The sequence below is a fragment of the Malurus melanocephalus genome, unplaced genomic scaffold (assembly GCF_030028575.1).
Source record: "Malurus melanocephalus ecotype Western Australia unplaced genomic scaffold, MMel_1.1 scaffold_94, whole genome shotgun sequence".
NCBI classification, from domain to species: domain Eukaryota; kingdom Metazoa; phylum Chordata; class Aves; order Passeriformes; family Maluridae; genus Malurus; species Malurus melanocephalus.
Genome location: NW_026623326.1, coordinates 855873 through 881279, shown reverse-complemented (window position 1 = coordinate 881279; position 25407 = coordinate 855873). Strand labels below are relative to the sequence as shown.

General features: G+C 41.2%; 1 protein-coding gene across 4 annotated transcripts in view; it reads left to right on the top strand.

Annotated features, from left to right (window-relative positions):
• SEMA5B (semaphorin 5B) overlaps positions 1-25407 on the top strand; it is a 262758-nt gene that overhangs the window by 196172 nt on the left and 41179 nt on the right. For all 4 annotated transcript variants that reach the window (XM_057368566.1, XM_057368567.1, XM_057368565.1 and 1 more), the window contains 5 exons: positions 112-325; positions 2899-3184; positions 7437-7572; positions 11045-11252; positions 13408-13615. In XM_057368566.1, the coding sequence (XP_057224549.1) occupies positions 112-325; positions 2899-3184; positions 7437-7572; positions 11045-11252; positions 13408-13615 (1052 nt within the window). The remainder of the gene's footprint in view (positions 1-111; positions 326-2898; positions 3185-7436; positions 7573-11044; positions 11253-13407; positions 13616-25407) is intronic.

Genomic DNA, 25407 nt, shown 5'->3' with positions numbered 1-25407 from the left:
TTTTAAAAATCAGGGATTTGCTCGTAGGTACTCATGGGCAAACCAAATTCTCTATACCAGTGAAAAAGTCAGATCCTCTTTAAATATTCTTCTCTCTCCTTTTAAATACAGGTAGGAAATCTCAGCAAAATCATTGACAGAATTAATGGAGTGGCTCGGTGCCCATACGAYCCTCGGCATAACTCGACAGCTGTGATTACATCACGAGGAGAGCTCTATGCTGCAACTGTGATTGATTTTTCTGGACGGGATCCTGCTATTTACCGCAGCCTTGGAAATGTTCCCCCACTTAGGACAGCRCAATACAACTCCAAATGGCTCAATGGTAAAGTCATGTGGGTCACATCTGAGCAAGAGATGTATTAAAGTCAGCTTGACAGGCTTGTAAAYCTTTCTCTCTCTTTTCATATTGAGATCCAGACTTATGGTGGGGAAGGGCTTCCGGTGCAATAATCAATGCAGCTTAGAAGACATTTAAAAAGAGCCTGGAAGTATTTCAGGGAAGTTGATTTAGAATATAGAAAGTGGGTCTTACAGGCTACTTAACATATATATGGGTCTCTGTCTTGTGAGATGACCAAATACATCATTTTAACAAGAAAACCACTCAAAGATTTGAAGATCAAAACCAACTTGAAGCACAATATTGTTGACCCAGTTCTGCAGAGTGGTAGGTACTCCTTGCTTCCACTGACTCAGCTGAAGATGCCTGGTTTCAGTGCAAGATCACTCCAAAAATGAGAAATTTCACAGCACRTTATGTTCCATGTGAATCCGTGCTGATGTGGATTTATAGTTATTAAAAGCAACTCTTACCCCAGTGTGATAATACCCTGCATCAAGCAAGCTATAGAATTTCAGCCAGTAATCCCTGCACTGAGTCCACACCTTCTGAGTAGGGCAAAGGACTTCCTGTCTGAGCAGACTGGAGTGATGGAGACTCCAATATTCCCCCTATCTCCTTTTACCAAGGTGAATTAACYAGATATTTGAAATCTTTCTATTAGATTTCAGGACCTTTCAATTAAAGATAAGAGCAATGGGACTGTGCACTCTCTGGAGCTTAATGAAACTGAGCTAGGCTTCTGCAGGCAGACTGAAGTCAGTATGGAGACCTGGAGTTTAAGGAAAAGGATGTCATCAAGAAAAACTGTGGATGAGTACCAAGAAGTATCATAGCCCAAATTCATTCACTGAAAACATGTTCCTCTTGTCTGTGCATTGAATGCAATATTCAGAAGGAAGCCACAGTGGAACAGGGTAGTTTAAGGAAGAGAAACAGTAACTGAAGTTCTAGTATGTGACTGGAAAAACGAATGTAGCTCTTGGATTTACAAGCTTGTGCAGCATTGGTGACATCGGAGTAATTTCATCCTGTTCTGGCCACTTTTCAACAAGAAATAGAAAACCTGAAGGTGATTCAGAGAAGAGCCATGCAGTGATTTGAAGCTTGGAAAGCCTGCCTCACAGTGAGAGCCTTAAGGAGCTCAATTTATTTATCTTTCTGAAAAGGAGATAAAAGGTGTTTTGTTCGTGATATGGAAGTACTTACATCAAGAGAAGATTTTGGAAAGGATAAAGTTCTTTAATCTACAGACAAGTCATGACAAGAACCTGTGATTGGAAGTTGAAATCAGATAATGTCAAATGGGAAAAGCAGTACCAGTTGCAGCTGGGTCAATCTTTAGTCATTTGAACAAGTCACCGAGGAAAGTGATGGATGTAAAGCTGTGTGACATTGTCCAGTAAGATCAGATCTCCTCCGAAAGATGTGGTCTAATTCACCTGTTAGTTACAGGATCTGATGGTGGAATTACAGGGTGAAATTCTCTGGTTTGTGTTAGACAGAAGGTCAGATTGGGGATCACAATAGTCCCTTTAAGGTTCATGGTTTGTTTGAAGGAGAAAGTTTGACAGGAGATGCTTTGCAATGCCCTCCTCTCTGTACCATCATCTGCCTCCCATACTTGCCTTGCAGCAGCAGTGGCCTGCTTTTCTCTGTTCTTCTTTTTGCTTCTGGGCTGTAGCTTGAAAGCAATTCTGTACTTCCCTCTTTTCTTCTTTGACCTCTACTCAGAAATGAACATTGTGTAATCACCCTAAAAAATCACCAGGTTTGGGGAAGCATTTTTTAATTTATTTGTTTGATCAAATAATACTCATTGGTCAATCTTTTTCTTTGCCAAAGACACTTTTCGGATAAAAGAACACTTTAAAGCATTGTTAAGTACCCAATTAAAATATTCACTACTAAACCTACTAAATTTCAGATTCTTTTCAACTCTTGTGCRAATAATATACAAAAATCTAGGGGAAAAAGCATTAAGGGTAGCATGTTTCATTACTGTCAGTTTGTGGCATGGTTTTRTTTTATGGACATAAGATAATCTTTTGTGCCTAGAAACTGGAAAGGTTTCATGATAAAAGCCAGATGTGACTGTGCTGGGAGAGTAGCTTGAATGTTTCAGTGCAGCTGTCTGGGGAATCGGGCGGATGCACGCAGCATATTTAACACATCATAAGGTCCACTTCAGAAGTGAATAGGTGAAGCAGCCCAGTGGGAAGGCTTTTTCTTGTAAAATGAGTATAGGTACAGAAAATAGTCATGCATATGCAAAGTGTTGAACTCCGCTTTCACTGAAATCAGTAGCAGCTTTGCCAATAAAATGGGGAAACAATGGGGCCTTTCCAAGATCTGAAAAAAGGTACTAGAGCTATATCYTCATATATCATTATTCCCATCTACTGTTTTTATGTCCTCTGCTGACTCCAAACTCCCTGTGGTCCCAGCTTTGACAGGCTGCATAAATGGAGCTGGCAGTGCAATGCATTGAGCAAGTCAGTGAGCATGGATTGATTTCTAACCTATATAAATCTCTTCAAATGTTTGTTTTTCAGAGCCTAACTTTATTGCTGCCTATGACATCGGCTTGTTCACCTACTTCTTCTTCCGTGARAACGCGGTGGAACACGACTGTGGGAAAACAGTGTATTCTCGTGTGGCAAGAGTTTGCAAAAATGATATTGGAGGGAGATTTTTGCTGGAGGACACATGGACAACTTTCATGAAGGCCAGGCTGAACTGCTCCCGTGCTGGAGAAATCCCTTTCTATTACAATGAATTGCAAAGCACCTTCTACCTTCCTGAGCAAGATCTGATCTATGGCGTCTTCACTACTAATGTGTAAGTTGCAAGGGCTTTACTGCCCTTCCTCCATCCCCAGCAGTCTGAGACTGGCAATGTATTGATTTCTTAGACAGTCTGAGCAATCATTTTTGAAAGGTCGTTTGGTTAATGTGAAAGAATAGATAGGGCTGTGTTATCCATCACAACAACATAGCCTCTAGGACAGTGTTTTTAATCCATGGCTCACAGATTCCTGGAGTCCTTAAAAGGTGACTGTGCAGTTTCAGGATAACTTAATTTGATATAAACCTGGGCAGTGACAGAACTTTGTACTTTTTGGGGTGACAATGCAACTTATAGAGTTTAGAGAGATGATCTAAAAATGACCAACAGAAAAACATTCATCTCCAGCCAGGCTGACTGCCTGGACAATCTGACAGAATTGTGTGAACACTGGAGCTGGCCCATGAGATGAAGAGGTGCACACACTTGGGAGAGAAGGGCTGGAAGGAGAAGAATGAGGCAGATGGGATCCCAACAGCCTAGACTRAAATCAACATCTRTTGCTGTTGAACAGCACTRTAAYAGCAAGGTCATGAGGGYCACAAGGCATTTAGCATTTCCAAAGAGSAGGCTTTACCTGTGCCACAGACTGTTTGAGGTACACAAATAAAAAGCAGTGTTAGAMCTCTGAGGGGAAGGTAGGATTTCTGATCCTTCATAATCACCTCTTCTTGGCTTGATATTGAAAARACTTGTAATTGGAATGATTTAGGATGGCTGTGAAAGCAGAAAGGAGAAGAGGAGTTAATTAAAAAATATATTAAAAAACTCATAATGTATATTTTTAAGTCAGGAAAACTCAAATAACTTTTTCTCTGATGCCTAAGGCTAGGATGGTAAGTTTCAAGCTATAACCAGTCTGCATGGTATTGAGTTTCAATAATACATGTTCTCCAGGGGGGTGTTAGCCTGATGTGTAAACTGGAGAATGAAAATCTGAGTAGTTACTCCATATGGCARATGCTCAAAGTGCCTTCCTCGTGCTGGGCAGCCAACTTCTTTGGGGTTTTCGTGTGCAGTGCTGTACTGTCCAATATGAATAAGGGCCTGTTCCCAGGGAGCCCRCAGCAAACCAAAGAAGTGAAGCTCCACTGAAGTACAAACCTTCCTGTTTTAATGTGTCACCTGCTGGGGTGACAGGGCTTGAACTTCAGCCCTTGAAGTCACAAAGCATCAACCCCAACTTCTTGAGCTMAAGTGCTGTTGGGAGCCTCACTATGAGTCAGCAGAGCCTGAATATTCTTTCCYCTCTGTAAATTCCAAGAAATAGGTAAGTAAGTGGCCACCCTTATCCATCTTCCATGTTTTTTTTTTCTGTTCTACCATTGGCAATGTCAGTCAAAAGTGAGCCAGCAGAGAATCAGCTAGAAAAAATAAACATGATTGAGCACTGAACCTTGACTGTGGACTTGGGGAAGATCTGTCCTCAGACTGAAAGGCACATGAGTCATTCTCTAAAAACAGTTAGAGCATGTTAGCCAAACTTCCCGAACATTAAAAGGAAATCTGGCTACTKCTTTGGGTACTTGAGCTGACCCTTATTTTTTTTCAGTTGGAGAGTATTTCTATGCCCATAGTRATAATGTTTATCTATCCATTTGTCCATTCATCCAGCCAAGAATGGAAGTTGGAAATGAGAAACCTGTTAATAACTGTATTTTATTTATCAAATTGGTGAGGTTTTTGGATGATCAAGGGGGAGACATAGACTAGCCCTGGCTAGAGCAGTTTTCTTCTGCTGTGTCCATCTGCTAAGTTTAACATGAAATGTGATGAGTGTTACCTGTCTCCCTTGGGTACATTTAAGTCACTTCATACATTAGGGATGTTTGGGRTGTTCTCTCTTGTATCTTCTGAAGACAATATAGCATGCAACATTCGTACATTTGAAGAAATTAGTAATTGATAATAGCTGAAGTTAGATCAAATAGCATTTTGGGTCTACAACATGGTGTTCTTTTAAAAGTGCAAAGAGAAAATGTTCCAATTTGTCATCCAACTGGAGAAATAATGGTAATTATTCTTTTAACTTTCACTGGGACTTATATCATGCTGCATGAGCTCTGCATACCAAAGAGGGTTAATTTATGCACCAGTCTGAGTTTCTTTGCAATAAAATGCCAATGCAACASAAAACTATGATTTTTTTGTTGTTGTTTCCAGGTATTTTTTACTTTGAAAGGTTCATGTTTAATGAATTTAGGGTCATCTTACAACAAAGGGGAATTAGTGGTTGTGGTAACACCCACATATAGATTTATTGCTTCGTGTTATGTTATACCCAGCTGAATCAGTGGGAAAGAGAGCTTTTGGGGGAAGCTGCTGCTGAAATATTTAAGATGTTTTTATTAAAATTTTTCTGGGAGGTACTAGAGACAATGTAAAAACTTCTTGGAACTTAACCCGTTCTTTAAACCAGCTAGTTAATCACAGGAGGTAGGAGGTGGTAATAAAGGAAGTTGCACTTCACACCAGGAAAACACAGGGGCCAGCTGCACCAGTTGATGTCACTGGCTTGAGACTGGGATCAAACTTTTCGTAAGGAGGGGTGGGAAGTATGTCAGGCCACAGACAGAAAGGAAAATGGTCCACAGATTTATATGGAAAACCTCTTTCCTTTCTCCTTTCCAGCAAAGAGAAAGGGCTAAAGTGAAGTCCTTAGCAGGGCCCTAAAAATATCCCTTTTTTTTAAAGTATTTTCATTAGACTAGTGGAATTTTATTCTTTCTTTTCYTTTTTCATTTTCTTTCTCATTGTCTTTTTTTTTCTGTGTGCGCCTCAAGGCATTTACTTGTCATCCATCATTAGGTTTGTCTTAAGAGCTGCTGTCTGTGAGCATGCACTGCGTCAGTGGTGTTCAGACAAAAGTGGAGAAAGGTTTGCCCAGCATTGCTTTGACACGTTCAAAGTGAGCTACTCCATCATTCCGGGGATGGAAGGGGCAGGGGGGAGCAGAGAATGGGAAGGCAAAGCAGGAAGTTCTTCCTGATGTTGTATTGCTAGGAAGAAATATGCTGTGAAAGAATCTGTTCTTCTGCTTTCCAGCCTGAAATGGTGAAGAAAAGCTTTTTTTGTGTGTGCAAGAGTGTAATTATTGGTTTAGTTTAAAAAAAATGTGTTCTTTTCAGGGAATTCAAATTGCTTTAATTAGCAGAAAGATACATACAGCAGCGTTTGGGTTATTTAAAAGGCACCGTGACAAATCAGTCTCTCACGCTGGCCCTATTTTTAGTTTTGTTCTGATATTTTTTTCTCTAAACCTTGCAGTTTTTCTATTAAAAAAAAAAAAAAAGGAAAGAAAAAAAGCAGGGCGAAGGGGACAACTGGGGGCAGGTTTGAATTTCAGGTCACCACTTGTCAAATGTCCCTCTGGGTCAGTTTTGTTGAGGGCACCATCTCGGAAGTGCCCTCCAACCCTCTTGAGGCAGGAGATGAGCTGGCTCAGGACCCTGCAGGAAAGGTGCTCCAGGACTGAAATGGAACAGCAAAGGCCAGCTGATCTGCGTGCAGTCTGACTAGGCAGCAGAGCCTCCCTAAAACAAATTCCTTTCTGAAGAGTCCTTCCTACAGCAGCATTTTCCTCACTCTGCCTCTCCTGCCTGTGTGTGCATGGTGAACATTCTGCCCCAGACAAATCCTSTTCCCAGCTGGGAACACAAAGAAGTGAACTGTGGTCATTGAAAACAAAGGTTTTCATGAATTAGCCAGACTTTTTTTGCATGCTGAGCTGCTGTCACAAGCAGCTGGTTTTTCACTATCACCTTTTCCCTTCCACTGCATGTATATGTATATATATATATAATATTAGGTGACATATTTTATAGCTGAAGATTTCAGGAACCCATAGGAACAGAATTTCACCTTGAGAAACACCAAGAGATTAAAAAGTAGGTTGTTTGTAATCAATAAAAGTAGATGGGCTGTTAAAAAAAATAAAAATAAAACCAGACACAAATAATCCATGCAAATTAATCTGTATTCACCTTTCTTGTCAGAAATACTTCCATGGCCCTTAAATCTCTGACATTTTAAAACCAAACTTAAAATTCATTCTCAAAATTGTCACGCAAGTCATCTGCATTTTACAGTTTATTTATTTATTTTTACTCCCTGTGAGATTGGTATCACTGTACATCTACCTAGCAATTTGCATGTAYTTTATTTGAGTGGAGTTTGATGTGTGTTATGATGAAAATGTCAATGGTCTAATGATTAAATTGATTTTTTTTCCTCTTCCCTTTTCCAGAAACAGCATAGCTGCCTCAGCAGTGTGTGCCTTCAATCTGAGTGCCATTACTCAGGCATTTAATGGCCCTTTCCGTTACCAAGAAAACCCAAGATCAGCCTGGCTGCCAACGTTAAACCCCATCCCTAATTTCCAGGTACTGCTGTTGCACTTCAGTTTACAAAAGTCCCTTTTACGTTCTGTCACTTCAGTGGGTTGATTTGTGTASGGCTTATTTTTCTAGGTAGACCCACTGTACAGGTAAATTGTACTTCTCCACATTTATGAATGTTTTAGTCTGTGGAACTCTTTTGCACAGAATTCCTGTCAAAAATTGAATGATTTAACAAATAATAAGAATTTTTTTTTATAATAATGAATAATTTAAATCTCTGTTGCACTTACCACTGACACGTGAGCTCTGAGGATGTGATTCTCGCAATAGAACATAGAGATATGTCCCTAGTAGAACTTGGAAGAACTGAAAGCTGAAGCTAGACAAAGTCAAGCTAGAATAGAGACAACCTATATTTTTTAAACAAGAAAGGTAATTAACCACTGTGACTCTGTAAGGAAGTGATGAATTTTCCATCACTTGATAAGGCCCCTAAGGCTTGCAGTGCTTCAGTGGAAGATGGATGACTTTCTAACACATGGTAGCTCAGCCAGAAGCCRTGGACGTGTTGCCACAGTAACTGGTGGAAGGGGACACATGTGGATTGTCACAGGGGTTCCTTCACTGTTCAAAAATCTTCGGGTTTGTGAATGAGCAATTTTCCAGGATTATTAATTAAAGCAATTTGGAAAATTATAAAATATCTTCCGTTGCTTTACCACCAGATCCAGTCAATGTAGTGCAGTGTGTGTGTGTGACAGCCCTGGCAAACCTCAGCCTTCTGAAGCATAAACCCATTTTACAGCTCAGCCCYTTTCCACCTGAGGAATCTGAGGGAGGACAGACGTGTCTTCATGTCCTTGCTTCCCCACAGCAAATCCTTTCAGCCCACTTGTCTGAATCTGGCTGTCCTTTATTATGGCAATTGTACTGAGGCTGCCTGCATGTGCCATCTGCCTTCAAACTGGTGATGTCAGGGACCTTCCAAAAAGAGCTTTACAGTCACCTGAAATCACAGTGAGAGCAGATGGGAGGCAGGTCTCTGCTGCAGGCAGGGACAGCCTTGTCTTCCTGCTGAGGAACCTGATTTCTCCTCCTGAATTCCCTCTTGGCACCTGACTGAGGGCTCCTGCCCATACAGGGTGGGCCAGGCTTGGCCTCTTGATCATTCTCTCAGCTTGGTGCACTCAGAACCAAGAAACAAAACCTTGTTGAAGGTCCAGACATGCCAAGTGTAGCCAGATTTTTGGCGGTGGTGGTGGGTTTTTTAAATTTAAAGGGAATATTAAGGCAAACTGMGAATCAAGGACTTTCTGTCCCTTGCTAGGCTAACACAGAAGGAATTGTAAAGGACTTTGGAAAGGAATAGTAAAGGACTTTGGAAAGCATTTCCACATAGTGAAAAGTATCAGATAAAATGTGGAGTGTGAAGATTGAAGCATTAAGATGAAAGGAAAGGGTCAGAAGAAAATAAAGAAAGGAAAAGAAGGTATGTGGTAGACAAAAGGAAGATTGCAAGAAGAGATTAAGATGTTTTTCAAGTACAGAAGGAACAAGAGGTCAGTGATGGGCCTTTAGGAGATGACAAGGGTAATTTAGTGACAGAAAAGGCAGATATTGCAAAAACATTAAATTAAWTTTTTTGCYTCAGTGTTCACAAAGGAAGATGAGGGAAGCATGCCAGAAYTTTTTTTTTCTTGCAGAGAGGAAGGAGAAATACTGAAGGATGCAGAGGATCAGGACAGTGCAGATAATCAGGAAATTAGAACAAAACAACATTAAACCAAAGCAGAGGGATGCTGCATCAGCACATATGCTGCCAGTAGACCAAAGGATTATCTGTGACTTGCTGAGAACAGAAAACAAAACCAACAGTGACAGTCCTGCCACTGGAACTTCTTTTAGGTGATACTCTAGAAAGAAAGTGAATGGGGAGAAAAGCATCCAAAGGAAGACAGTGGTATGAACCAGAAGGAGTGTAGGCTTCTATGGAGAGAGATCTAAAAGCTCTTTAGAATGTGGGATGAGTCATAAACTAAAAAAAGACCATTGCAATAGAAAAAAAGCATTAAAACTCACCTGAGGACACATTAAAAACCTCTCTGATGTTTCCTTAGTCTGGTTATTCAGGAAGATGCTTAAATTCATTAAAATGACCATGTTCATAGGTGGTGAGAATGAGAATAACTGTGTTCTCTTAGTTCACACATCCTCTAAAATTTTGGAAGGCTTAGTACACTGGCCACTGGAGTCCATATTTACTGAATGTGTGTTAAATCCCTGACAAYTCATTTTAGCATGTAGGAAGAGAAGGGCTGCGTGGTGCACTCAGCAAAGGCAGTGATACCAAAAGTTGCTTTGATGCATAATGAGAGTGTGCACATGGGAAATTTGTATACTGAAGCTCAAATGCTGTAAATCAACATCCTAATTCTCAGTATTCAGACTTCTCTTTCAAAGGAAAGCCCAAACACCTGGASCCAAAATGAAGAAAAAGAAATTTGTGGGATTTTTTTTTTTCTAGTGAAATTGAAAATCTTGARTAGCAAAGTCATTCATAGAAAGAGTGTGGAACTTGGCAGGATTTGGTTGTACCACTGTCTCCTRTTGTCTTGGGAAGATAAATACCCAGTCACCCAGCCACCTTCTGGAGTAATAAATTTTCTGCCCTCCATGCATGACATTGTGGGGAACAGTAAGATCTAGCCCTGGCTACTGACATGGACCAAAAAAACAGTGCTGGCTTTTGAAAATGTTGAGGTCTAGAGATTAGTATAAGGTAGAAACTCAGGCCTTAAAATGCACTGTCCACCTGGCTGTTTAAAAGACACAAGATGAGCTCTTTTTCTCCCCTGTTCTYACTGGACAAGGGAACTGAGCCCTGTTTCAGTGCCTCCCTTTTTGCTGGAGRATGAGTGGTCATAGCTTGATCTACCATTTGCTGTGAGGAGAGAGAGTGTGGGGAGGAGGGAGCTCATGTTTAACCTGCCTTGCTTCAGATGGACCTGGGGGGAGCCTGTCCACATCMAAGAGAAGCAGTGTGATGAGTTTGGTTCTTTGATGCAAAACCAGACCATTTTTTTTTTAAACTCCAGGTTTTGTTCATTGTACAGACTGGCATGCCAGGTAGAGTCTGAAGATTGCTTGAAATGCTTCAAGGATTTACCACCACAAAAACTTTCTCTCTGCTGCTACCTTTAAATATTCCTACAGCTAGTTTTAATACTTCCTTTTTCTCCATGGTTTGCCAAAGCCTTTTGGCCTTTTGCTGTGCTGRTTGAGGGTATCACAAGGGAATGAAACTCCACATTGCTGGTCAGTGGACCACCTAGGAGAAGAGTTTTCAAAGAGTGGGCTACAGGCCAAACCTAGGTTAAGGACCTGTGAACAGGCTACGTGCCTGATCCTGTGACCCTCACACAGACTCAACTTCCTAGGAAATCAACAGAACCTGACTTTCCATGCAGGGGTAGGGAGAAGATGAATTTTCTGAAATTCACTCTTGTGTATCTAGTGTGGGACACTGAACGATGACAGCCCTAACGAGAACCTGACGGAGAGAGTCCTGCAGGATGCWCAGCGCTTGTTCCTGATGAATGATGTGGTACAGCCAGTGACTGTCGATCCATACGTGACTCAGGACAGCATTCGATTTTCCAAACTGGTGGTTGATATTGTTCAGGGGAAGGACACTCTCTACCATGTGATGTATATTGGAACAGGTAAGAGCATCAGGGCTTCAAACAGTTCCTCATGCTTGCTTGTAGACCTAGCAGCCCTGGAAGCCCGGTTGTGAAGTCCTTACGCAGTTGTCATTCAATATGATTTTGGCACAAAACTGAATGGAAGTCRTTTGCCTGAGTAAATTAAAAGCAGGATGGAGGACTTGAGGCAGAGTCCCAACTGATCAGACCATAAATCTCCATTGTATTTTAAAAGAACAATAACATTTCTCTCCTCATATAAAAACATGTTTCAACTAGTCAGGCTAATGCATAACAGTGGGGCAGAGYAGAGGTCGCTGGAATGCTCTGTGGTTTCATGCATGTGAGTTGCCTCTCAGTGCTCTGASAGACCCATCTCTGAATAAGCAGTAGTAATGCATGACCTGCAGGCTTGCCCAGGGTTTTAATTATGTTTTTCTTTGCACTTCCATGTCCCTACTGGTGTATGACTCCAGTTCTTTCAGGAATGGGCATGCACTGAAGTGCAAGGCAGATAGGGAAGCTGAAGCAAGTGATTTTTTTTTGTGGGAGCATAGCAAGCCTGTAGTAGAATTAAGTGTATGATTTAGTCTCTTGATTTCAACTTCCACCCTCTAATTAGCAGGACACATTGCCTCTTCTGAAAAGCACAGATATCTTGGATAAGTGGAAGATACTGAAGAAGGACAAAGTGTTACAAATGGTTGTCTTAGCCCATATTCATACCAATGATAGAGGTTAAATTAAATAGTTGGATTAATCAGAGCATATGGCCAGCCTCGTGGGTATAATGTTGTTATCCTCTATTGCAGAAGCTTTGACTTTAGAATAAGATGGATTGCTTCCATAAGTGTTAATTTAATCTCACATCTGAATGCAGAGTCATTGCCTCATTCTCATGTTTAGGAGACTGGACCTTCAGGACTSTGTCATAATTTATCTAACTTTTACCACCACTTATTTCAAAAGTGATCATCTCGGTTTAGCATTTATGTGTTCTAGCAACACTCCCACTGTGAAAACCTCCATAAACATTAATTATGATGAGAACATTGTATTAAATGGAAATACAACATAGTTCTGCCAATATGATATCTTGATCTTTAAAGTGAGGAGTCTAAGCTACAAAACCTTAGAGAAAGCTGAAATACTTCCTGCCTCAAATCATTAGTGTAGAAAGATCCAATGTCATAATCATAACTCCTTGTTCGTGTTTGCTTTCTGGTCCTGGTTAGTAGCGACCRAAGAGCAAGATCTGCTGGAAACACTTAAACCTGTGAAATGCTTCAATAGAGACAGCCTTGGCCAGAGGCAGCTTGTTTTCTGAGCACAAACCCAGTCTCAGGACTGACTGAGCCAGACTTCAGTCCTGTTCCACATGCAGGGCCCTCCTAAGCAAAAGGGCAACATCACATGGCAACCAGCCCCACCACTATGAACTGCTGAGCTTTGTCACCAATGCAGTTGTTGGGCAGAAAGATTTAAGTTTCAGGAACAATCAGGGCTGACAGACCTCTTGGGGGTTTCAATGAAAGATGCTGTTGCCCTCTTCCTCCTGCATTAATCTCCCACAGCTTAGCAGATCTTTAAATKGTTTAGGTAAGAGCACTGTGAGCACAAATGTGTGTTTCTGTGTACGCACTGCTCATGCCATAACATCCCCTTGTCAAGCTGGCTCCTTCCAGGAAGAGGATCAATTAGGTCTGTGACCCATGCAGTCATTACRGAGGCCTCAGAGATTTCCAGCAGAGCTGCTGCATCTGTTGTCATTTGTCATGACATCAAATCACACTGATCAGCTCCATAAACCAATAGAAATACGCACTCRAGGCACCAGAAATGATTCCTGCTATCCTGGGTCACCTTGCTCTGTAACTGACTGGTAACGGGACCAGACTCCTCTGCCTCAGTGCTCCAACTGGGAAACACTGCCAGGTACTCACTGTCCAGATGGTTCACATCCTTCTGAATTCCCATTAAAATGCACTCTCAGGTGGTTTCTGCTGAGGAGTGTAATGGTGTAGCTGGAACTCTYTACCATGGGCAGCAGGTGACCCAGAACTAGGTTAAATCAGCTCTGTAAAGGTGACATTAATATTTCACTCTTTAGGCAGGTATGAAATGAAGCCATTGCCTCCAAGATTTACTTGTGCCTTGTTTCTTGTTCTGTTAGAGTATGGCACCATCTTGAAGGCCCTTTCTACCACTAACAGGAGTCTGAGGAGTTGTTATTTAGAGGAAATGCAGATCCTCCCTGATGGACAACAGGAAGCAATAAAGAGTCTCCAAATCCTACACAGCGACAGGTCACTCTTTGTGGGCTTAAATAATGGAGTGCTGAAAATTCCTTTGGAGAGATGCTCCATGTACAAAACAGAAGGGTAAGTAAACTTACAGCTCAGATGTATCCCACTTCAGGTTAAAAAGAAAAGCACCAGGGTAACATATACCAGTCTGATTCAGTTTAGAAAGCTGAGACAAAAACACTGCTGAAGTGCTTCTCCTGATAGATACATGTGTGACAGGTGCAATGAGGATAAGCAATGTTTTTTTGAAAATGTTAATTAGTCCTCATCAGTATGTTAAGGAAGGGCTTCCAATATTTACGTCTTATTTTTAAAAAATTTCATATTTGAGTGTTGCTTTTATTAAATCCATGTGTTTTTCTGGTGGTTCTTATTGGCAGCGTGGCTGAAGGTTTCTGAATTTGGGTTGCAGCCAGCCTTTCCTTGCTTATCCGAGTGATCACCTCTCAAACATAYGATGAGGCAGGGCTGGGCTGTGTGGCAACTTGTTATTGCTTTTGGAAATCAATAGCTCATCTCAACTGTGTGTGACACCTCTTACACCTGGATAGATTCTGTGCCTTGATTGTGCCTTATAAAGGGAGAAGGAAAATGACTTTTTCTAATTGTCTGCCTTGGCTCCAGAGCAGTTTTCCACACAAAAGTRTAGAAAGTTTTTGCATCCAAGTGGTACCTCTCCATTTAAGCTGGTGAAAGAGTGTGATAGCAACTCTTTGAGACAGATGCTCAAATAATCTCACTGGGTGCTGCGGGCATTTACTTGTTTACATCTCTTGAAAATACTTCTCCTTCTCCTCTCATGCTTTTGCCTTGCTTTCCTCTGTGAGAGTTTTGTGTGAAACTCATGTCCTCCATGCTAGACAAGAGGAAGGATTTTTTTTTGTTAGCAATATCTAAACGGATTCCCTCTTCCATGACCTACTTCAAGATGTCCCTGTTCTCTTGCCAAAAAAACTGATATAGAAAAAGTCATCATCATTTTATTTTCAACAAGTAGAGTTTATCTGTCAGCTTGTACTAAATCCATATAGGTCTGAATATAAAAGTGTCAGCTCTTTCTATTTTCACTGAACCTCTCAATTATCTCTCTCAGAAAATATACCTTGGTCATTATTGCAGTTTGACACAGAAGTGTTTAATGTGTAAAGGTTTAGTTGCTTATACAAACAGAAGGACACAAAAGTGTTTAGTAAGAGAAAACCACAGCTGGAAGATGCCATCCTGTCCTCAGCCCTTGAAAGTAGAGATTTTAAATGGTAGAACATAACAGCTGTCYTCTTCAGGCTGTCCTGTAGAGTCTCAGTCTGAGAATGTTTATGCATGTATACATATATATGATCCAGTTTCAAGAGAAATGCGTTCTTCCTTTCCTTTSCTAATTCTGAGTTCATCTTTCCTGTAATTTATAGGTGCTGTCCTATTTTCAGCCTACTCAAGTACTTTGTATGACACTTCCATTAAAATTTAAATGGTGGAGGTTTGCTCAATTGCCTTAAAATGGGGCAAGCAAGAAAAAAGCAGTGAGTGGAGAGCAGATGTGTGGGGTACCCCACAGGAGCACCATATTTAGGATCTGCAGGCTGCAGAACAGTCCCCTGCTTGTATAAGCTTATCCCAGCAAAAAAAAACCAAACCTATCCTCACACAGGTTCCCTTGCCTGCAGGTGACCAAAAGCAGCCTCAGGTTTATGCACKCTGTGGCACTGAGTCCTGGATGAAATTACTGGGACGTTTCTGTACTAATGCTATTTTTTTTTCTAAAACAAACTTTCTGGAGGCACTTTTCAGTGAAATAAGGAACCAGCCCTGTTATTTAGGGCAGGGAGACTTAAATTTTGCCTCAACCGACTTGTTTCATGATAGAAATCAGCAAGAGAAACCAGCCATGGGGCAAGAGCAAAAGACACAAGATAGGGTCTCCTGACAGCATGGTGGAGGCCAGAATTTGCTGAATTTGGATGCTGGCCATTCAGTGTGCTTATGTACATCGCAAAAGATCCTTTGCCATGTAGGTGAGTCCTGTGGAGGGACAGTGCATTTGAAAAAAGATAGGAAAAAAGGAACACATAGGAATTCCATTATTTATGTATTTGTTTGAAAGGATATTTGTGATATTACTATTACACTTTAAGCTAAGATTTTTTGTTTTTTTTATTTTGCTAGGAAATCATTCAATTGCAAATTTTTCATCTGCAAGTGTTGTAACGCTTTCTCCCCTTGGTATCCTGGCTATGTAGGTGATAAGTCAATTTGACCTGCTTTGTATTTCTTTCAATCCTAACAGTATCAAGAAGGATATTTTAATTTCCTCCAGTGCATTCCACCTGGCACTTCTCCTGGGCAGTGATTTATTGCTTATTGTTGTGTCTCTGTTTAATAAGCGCCAATATTTGGGCACCACGGGAAGAAGGGTTCCCACCCCTACAACACTCCCGCTTACTTTTTTGTTGTGCTGTGACTTCGTGATTGGCCTCCTTGACAAGCTCYGGTTTCAGCAGTTTTTATAATCTAATTGTTTTGGTGGTGGGGCTCTGGAAGCTTGGAGGTGATGGAAAGAATTTGTGCCTCCCAGGAAGGAATACAACATTGTTTGTTGTAAGCTCTGCCTTCTGTTATCAGGAAACTTTTCAGCCCTTTACACCCGGGGGGCTGATGTGGGTTTGTGATTGCCGATACAGAGCTCTTGCCTTCACCCTGCCTTCCCCCTCCTCCCTGGAACAGGCAATCATGTATCGAGAGAAAATTGACCCTCGCATTGATCCCAACCAGCGATCTTTGCTGCTCTGCTGCTTTAAAACCTCGGGGCTTGGAACCGAGGCTCAGAATTGGGGTAGAGGGAAAAACAGCAGCAAACGGAAGAGATGGAAAGGGATAAGGATTTCTGCCATCTCCTTTACTGTTTGTTTATTGACACGGCACCAATTTAATCTCTTAAACGGTGACCAGTAACTCAGCCCCATGTCTTGATGTAGTGGGTATTTGAGCAGTGTTTTGTGTGTGCCCACTGACCTGTCCAATCTGTCTTTTTAGAGCAGACACTCTTAGCAACAGGGCAACGGGAAGACATTTGTAATGTCAGCTGCCCAAATTTACAGGCTGGACTTGGCTGCAGGGACCTTGCCTTGTGCGTGTGTGTTCCTGTTGTCTTTCCTAAGTGCTGCCATTCCCCACTCTCTGGAGACTCTTAGGAAGATGTCCAACATGAGCAAAACCTACAAGTCCTTTGAACATGCAGAGTGTTTTGAAGGTTGCTTTACTGGGTGGTAGTTTGGCAGTGCTTGCTGCTGAATTTTGCATGGCTTTGAAATCTTTGTAACTTCCCTGCAATTTTCAAATGAGCTTCGATGTTTTACCTCAAGTTGCCCCAAGGTTTGGTGGGGAATATCTGAAGAACCAGTACTGCAGCCTTATCACTGACACCACTCTATCTTTAGAATGTGCCTGAACAAAATCCCAAATCTGAATTTCAGAGCACTGAGGACCTCAGATCTGGAGTGTTATTTGCAGGTGGGATGTATCTCTAAAGGGGTAGTTTAGTATTTTTTTAAAGGCTGGGGTGCAGTTATTCATTTTTAGCAATTGCAGTCAGACAGATAGGAAAATGAGACTGKTTGTTACAGGGAATATTTTATGATCTCTTTGTGTTGACCCTTTGCAGCATCAGAACTGTGTGCCTCTGACCCTGAGGCAGGCCTAGGATTTTGACTACACACTTAAATAAGGAAAAGAAAATGTTTGGAAATAAGACCATACGGTCTCTCAGATATCCACCCCTTCTTCTCTTCCTGTCCTGAGCAGTTTATTTTAATGCATTTTATCTTGATATTAATTCCTTCTCTTCCTCCTTCCCTGTTTTTTTTTCTGCATAAACCTTGAAGTTAACATGATGCAGATTGCAGTTTTGGATATACAGTGTGGCTCTGGGAATAGTTTGGCTTGTCTCTCTGCTCCCTGCCGTGCTGTGAACATCACCCAGTTTGTGTCAGTGCCACCTCAGGTTGCCTTCATGCCAGTGTGGATCCTCCTGCTTCAAGAGCCAATTCCTCTTGCATGCAGCTATGACATGCTCTTGTTTGAACTCTTGCCTGCTTTTTTGACCTGATTGCTGGGAGTTTGCTGTTGAGTGATGCTGAGTTTTTGCCCTCCTGCTTGGCCTAAATTCTGCTGCACATCCCCTCCAGCCATGGTACTTAATGCAAAGCTGGCAGAAATGACTCAGCTGACAAGGACTCTTATTTGCTGACTTGATATCTGTGTGAGAAACACAGCTCACCTCTAAATAGCTCTGYGCCAGTGATCAGACAACTAACTTACAGTTTCAGGTGAGTAACTCCTGAAATGGCTCCAGGGAGTTTTTGGAAGAAAAGGGTCAGCAGCTGCAGTAAAGAAGCAKTTTTCTGCCCTCTTTGTCTCTCCCTCCAAAATGCAACTTTCGCTCCAAGCATGATCTCTGTACCACGATCCCTGTACCACATCCAGCTTTAAGTGGTGATTAAACCAATGGAGGGTTGCTTTGGTGTTTCATGTTATGTTCCTCTTTTATTTTCCTCCTTATGTGGTRCAAAATCCTCTGTAACAAAGCACTTGAATGTAGGATTGTAAAACCTGAATTACAGGATTACCATACTTCAGGAGTGAAACTACAGGGGAATTTGTTTGAGAAATAGTATAATCTGGGAAGAGATCTAAAAAATTTCCCAGTTTTGGGGAAGGATTTAGTTGMATATAGGCCAGAAATCTCCTGACTTCTTCATGAGAACGATAGTTCCTTGAAGAACAAAAAAAGAAACTGATGTTAGGTAAAAAGCATAGAAGAGAAAAATATTTTAAAAGGTAGGGGAGGAAACAACAGAGACATTGTTGTTCAGTGGAGCCCAGCATCCAGCAGATCGCTGAGGCAACACTGATGGCCAGATTGTTCATCAGAGATCTTGAAAATTCAACCTTTTTTCGGAGCTGAGGCTCTTGAAAATCTGGCCCAGATTTTGTTTTGAAGATCTTCTCCCTGACAGTGTAAAAAAATATTCAGCACATTGAATATCCGTTTAAAAATAGAGGCAAAAGGAAAGGTAACAGACTACAAAAATGTTGTGATAAAGCTTAATCATTAATTTCCATCTGTTCTGGCTGATATGGCCTCTCCACAATTAAGGGAATTAGCTAATTATTGTATCACCAATAATGCAGAAAAGCTTTGGAAGACTTCATAGGCAGAAAGGAGAGTTCTCAGCCCAATGTTTTGTCATCCACAGTCTCCAATAATACATCGGAATAAATCACTAAACATCTGGTTTGACATTCTGGTTGCATTTAAGAAAATAGTGAGACTCCCACTGACAGAGAATGAAGACATCAAACAGAACCATGATCACTAAAGCTCTTGGAAAGAATGAAGTTTGTAGATGAAATGGATCTGTGTTCTTTAAATAGAAGTACAAAATTATACCATTTTCTCTATCCTGACAACACATTTGCATCTGCTGTAGCAGGCAATTACTCCCATTTTCTTTAATGTAGCTGTTTATATATGTGAAGTTAAGTGCATCCATACTATTTGCAGGATATGGACCTTTAAGGTTTGAAGGGATGGTAAGGTCTAAGGCACATGGCTTTCAGAATTGCAGTCGAAGAGCTTCACTTGAATGGTCTGAGAAGGGGACGTGTCTGAAATTGGAAATAAGAAGCAGACAAGGGTAAGCAGTGAGGTAGTGAGCTGGGGCATGTTTCCTGTAAGATGCCAGAGAGATTGGCTTTCAGTTTCATCTTATTTGACATTATCTTTAATGGCATGGAARAAAGAAAATAGCATACTTTGTAGATGGCATTTAAGTATGAAGGAATCACAAATAACAGTGAGGAGAGAAATGCAGTGCAGGGCCAGCAGGGGAACAACCACCAAGAGGCTGAGTTTGAGGAATGAGCCTGTGCTGAGATTTCTGGTGTGTGTGTCACTGAAAAAGAGAGAGGGCACAGACTAGGAAGGGGCTCTGCTCCCAACCAAATGAATTATTACAGTATTTCTCATTTCTACTAAATGTTCAAACCAATGACATGCTTTATATTAATTTAAAGCAGCCTGTACACTTTTACACTCCCACTTTTAGTTCTGAAGTCTGAAAATTACCCTGAGTGAACAGAAGGGGAATTTAGGAGTAGCTGGAGCCCAGAGTTATACAATTGCTGAAACAGATGAAGGTCACGTCAAAAAAAGCCAAACAAAATCAGCTGATTCCAGGGCACACTTCCTTTTGTCTCCTTACTATCATGACTAGGTTGCCAGTTTGTTTAGGGTTTGCCAGGAGGGAGGACATAGGTTGAACATGCCAGGGCTTTTGTTTGCTCCCTATTTTTAAAGCATCCTGCCAAAATGACTTAGGAACAGTTTGGTGTATGGATTCTTTTACCTCTAGGAGACTGGCTTTAGGCCAGCTCAGATCAATGGTGTCTAAAAGTCATTACCATCTGATGCCTGCTAGGTGGGCTGTGTGAAATTACTTTCAACACAGTGGCAACTGACAGGAAGGCATGTAGTTTTCTTGGAATATGTTATGTTAGGATGACATCGMTGCTATTGTTATACAAACAAGATTAATAACTAAAGCTACCAGCAAGCCCCAGGGCAGATATCCATTGCATCTGTCAATTCTTGCCATTTGCTACTGTTATGTCATGAGATTTGTATTCTAGGCCATGGTCACATTTAGTAACGTGGCTCCTGATGAAAGGGTCTGCGGTCTCACTGCTGCTGTGGCTGGTTTTCTTCATGACTCAACCTTCAGGCAGAATTTGCAGGGTAAAACACAAATGYGTCCAATGTTAATACTGAATTAATTAATTGCTACAGATGCATCATTAACTTTTCATCAGGAGATGTACTGTTTTACCTGTTTGGGGAAGAGGAAGTGTCTGGAGCCAAAGCAAATTTGTTTTTRCTGGCTCAAGTTTAAAATTTAAGTACATATAAATACATAAAATATGTATGGATTGTAGAAAAATATGAAATTGTACAGTCTGGTGTCTTCTGTTGAAATACTAAAGTTTGTAGAACTATGGAAACACACCAGTCTGTGAGAGGTAAAGCTGGATTTCAAGAATATGCATTTACTTAAGTGATGTTGTCTCCTGTTAAAAAGAGGAATGGACTTTTTTTGATGGTGTTTTTGTAATTAYATGGGAAGAAGCATTGAAGAATGTGCAGCAGGACCATTTTGCCCCTGATACAGTGTTAAAATAGCCCAGCATTAGAAGGGAGATATGTTTGATCCTCAGGCTGTAATGGATGGTCTCATATTTATTTGCCTTTTCCAACATACATTAATCTACACAGGCTCTATCTAGTTGAATCTGTATCTTGTTGAGCAGAAAATAATTACACAGAGCTTAACAAAATCCAACTTTCACAAAGGAGCTGCTTGAATATGGATTATTTTGTGCAGCCTAGGTGACAACTGTAGGCTATTTTCAGGTTTCTTTATCATCGTTCGCACTGCTTTCTAAGTTTTCTGCCTTTGCAATTTTGTTTCCCATCCTAAGTTCCCATTTTAGCCTAACTTGTGTTCTTAAATCATCAGCATCTTGCAGAGGCTGCATARAGCACCTGTCTGTGTCCCTTGCAGTGGATTTGCTTTTGCCTAAGCCACCCTTTGCCTGTCTCCACCTACACCMCCAAACTCAAGCAATTTGCCTTTTTCACACAGATGTCTCAGATATGCAACCACAAAGCAGAAACGCAGGAGCAGAGCACGTCGTAATCTGACAGCTGCCTYCAGACACTGACTGACACAGGGCAGAGACAGGGAGTAACACTTGARTGCACTGATTTGCCCAAGCTGCCTWTCCAAAAGGATGTCTGGTCCCCTCTGCCTCTTCCCATATGGCAGCCCTGGGGAGCATGTTTTCTTAAGGCTCAAAAGCCTGCCGAGGCTTGGAAACGGTGGTGCTTCGCAACCCAGACAAACATGCCCCACATTCAGGAATTCCTTCTGGCTATTCCTTTCATTAGGACTTTAATAGTATCTGAGTTTTCTTGTGGATGAATGATCCTGTCACTGGTAGTCAGAGACCCTCTGTACTTTTGTTTTTATTAGAGGTCAGTTTTGTTTGGCACAGTGACAAGAGTTTCTAATAGTGTTTGTGAAGGAACACTTACTCTTTTTTTTTTTACTAATCTGTTTTACTGATGTAAACATAAATCCAGATTTAATCAGAGATGGCATTAATCTTCATACTTGAATAAATGGAATGTTGTTTTATTTCACAGCTTTAAAAATAAAAATAAATTCCAATCCAATAAAGAAGTCACTGTTGCTAGAAGATGATGGAATGGGATGTCAGAAAGTAAGAAATTGAATAGTTGTGTAGCTTGTGCGAGGCCATAATCTATAAACCTCAATCGATTAAAGTGATATTGAAAATGGTAGGCCAGAAGGTGAACTCTAGCAAGCCCAGGTCCCTGATGTGGAAAAGAAAATGAGATGAAACTGCCTGTGAAAATCCTCTGTCTGCGCACTGCTTTTTTTTAATAAGTAACATGTGTTTGACTCATAAATGGACTTCAGTTTTGGAGGTTTTTTTACACCATGGTTTTAATTTATGCATTCAAAACAAATCATGTGCAGAGTCGCAATCACTGATGCTAAGCATGCGTGGGTGATAAATGACACATGCACACTTCAGCTTCTCTGCCTCTGCATCCARTACCACAAGCCAAAATACCAAACCTTGTCTGTCCACATTAACATCAGATGTACCCCTCACAGTGGTGGTACCTGTGARCTGTAGTGTGCTCTTCCCTGCTCCACAAATAGCCCTGTGAATTCCTTATGAAGTATGTGGCTACTGGTTTTGAGGAAAGGGCAGTAACATCTGGCATGGAATATGTTATATTCACTGACTGAAAAATGCTACTTGACCAGCATCTGACTAAAGCAGCTCAGTTCCACTTGGCTTCTCTTCTCRGGGGAAAGATAATGGATCACTAACTCATTTCTGCAGTTTGAATTTTTAAAGGTATCAAAATTTGAGGGATTGTTTGAAGGTCTGGGGCTTTTTTTCCCTTTTTAATCTTACTTTCTTAAGACACAAACATCCTTTTGATTCTCGTTTTTCTCTTTCCATGCCATCTGGCTTTAGGGAAGACAGAGGTCCACTCTTCCTTGCACGGGCTATTGAGGTTGTCAGTAATTATGATTCGGTTGGCTGGAAGCTAATATAGTTATTTGTTTAGTTCATCCCCTCTGCAGGTTGCTAGCAATGGGACAGTAAGAAAACCTTGTCAGGAATTACCTGTCTTCCAAACATGACCTCTTGCTTGCAACCAACCGACACTGCAAAAAGCCTTCTATTGCTCGCAAAGGGCTGTTCCCTCACAGGTAACTGTTCTAAGAGTGCAACAAACCAGCGTGGAATTGTAATTTATGAGGCCTTATTCTCCCAGAGAGCAAGGGSCACTCCTTGGCTGTCCAAGCTCCTGAGATGTTGAACACAGAGGAGGGTTTTTAGTGCCTCGCAGGATCAGGGTTATAAATGTTTGCGCTGCACGGTGGATGTCCTCTGATGGACTGACTGGTGATGCCCATGGGGTCTAAAGGACCAGCTACAGTGACAGTTCCTGTGTCTCGCTGACAAACRGGACCTTCACTGCAGGTTCCAAACTCGTGAGTGAAAACACAGAACTGTCTCCTGGTGCACTGACAGGGCTTTGTGAGCAAACACAGTTTGGAAAGGAACTGCTCAGCCTTTGGGAYTAGAGCCCTGCCTCTGCACATCATCATGTCCTGTCATTCCTATTTGCTTTTAGTCGTAAAAAAAGGAATGAGAAAAAGTTAAATGAAAGAGAGGAAATGAAAACTGGGAGAGTAAGCACATCCTAGCAGATGAAAGGAGCAGAGTTCTTTGTTGTGAATATTTCGAATGAGTTTTGTGGCTTTTGATGCAAAATGGCATTTTTATGTGTCTTCTGTCTGGTAGTAAGAATGGGAAGAGGCTACAGTAATTCTTTCTTTCCTTTGGTCTGTCAAAGCCTAACCTCTTGGGTCTGGTTCCATTGATTTGATGATCCATTTATTATACAGTCTAAAGTTTTAACTCTCGGGGAAAAATGACCAAAAGGTGAAGTTATCTAGACCCAGAGAAAATTAAAGTGGGGATGAAAAACTTTTGAAATGCAGATCTTTAAGCTTTAATGAAGATTCTGAAAGAAGATGTCATTCAGGACATTATGAAAAAGGGATCTTGGGCAGCATCAGCATACTGGAAGCAGAAGCCTTTTAAAAGCACATGCTATTAGTGAAGGCTCAGCACACCAGGTGTCAAAGACCATAYAAAAACTCTTTTGAGTCATAGGTAAGAGTTTCATTGACTTCAGTAGGCTGTGGATAGTGCCCCTCTTGCAGAGTCTTGATCCTTTGAGTTATCCCAGATCACTRCTGTAGAAATGATTGCAACAGCCAACAACAGGGAGGCTTACAGCTCCTAAACAGCAGGCAGCAGGTGAGCTCTTATGAGCAAGATCTTATTTTCATGCAAATGGCCTTAGTAAGTGAGAATGAGGAACTGGAGGAAAAAAGCACCTTGAATAGGAGACACAAATGGAATTGTTTTTCAATTGAACATTTTCAGTGTATGCCTTTATGCCTCACACAAGACATTTATTGCCAGGCAATAAATTAAAATGAATCACTATTGATAGTAATGCCCTATGAAAATAAATCCAACCTCTTAGATATCTTTCCGGAGGTTCCAAGTCCTCACTGAATGTGTTATGGTTAGTAGATGGCCTGAGGGAAACTGGGCATCATCATCATCATCATCTTACTTTCACAAGCATCTCTCTTTGTAGGATTTCATTAACTAASCATTAGCATCAAGAGAGTCAGTGTTAGCCTGCTATGCTCAGGTAGTCTTCTGKGATAATGGGTTCCCTCTGCCCCTGGGAATCGTGGCGGGAGACAACAGGATAGTGGATTAGTTCCTTGCRGCATTCCCAGCCTGCCACTGAGGAGACCGAAGTGAAATGTTCCCTCTATGTGTGACATAAAATCTGGCCCATTGAGCCACAAGTCCTATTGCCTTTGAAATATCAGAATTTCTTTGTGTCTTATTTCACAGTRTTTACATACTGCCCTGCAAGATTCCATGCCCTGTGGCCTCAGTGAGATCTTTCAGCAGTATCATAATACAAAATGGTATTTACATGTAAACATTTCAATTTATTTTGTGTTCTGAGCACAGGGAAATGCTGTGATATCTTTGCGTTTTCCACACCATGGTGCCTGATCTAGTAAGAATGGCAGTGTACTTCTGAAGCATTTTGATTTGGATATGCATGTGTGCTTGCATATATTTGTCTTTGGTATGTGTTTGCTGGTGTGGTTTAGTCTTTTAATRACATAAATAGGAATACATATATATTCTAAAGATACTGTAAGGATATAAATTAGGGTGGCTTTTGAAGTGTTCACTGAAAGTATTTGCCAGAAATGTCATTTCATTATGTACACTGTAATGCTTTTCCTGCTTTAGAAAAGGGGAAAAATGGAGCAAATTTTGTGTAAGTAAATACATTTCTTCTCACCCCTAAGTGTATTGCTGTCAGCTGATATAATAGGTTTCTCACCAGAGTTGAGGCAGATGAGTGTGCTGAGTCCTGAAGGGAGGCAGACAGCATAGCTATTTTGTTTTTAGATTTCTCATGGTTTTGAGGGCCTGCCATGAGATGAAGAGAAGTCCYGGGCGGTGATGGTTGTTAAATTACCAAGTGTATGTTTTGACAGCCCAGCAGAGCCCGGGGTGGGTAGGAACTCGTTACACCCCGGATGCTGAGTGGGGCTGGCTGCAGCTCCCTGCCAGCAAGAGCAGTGCCAGGC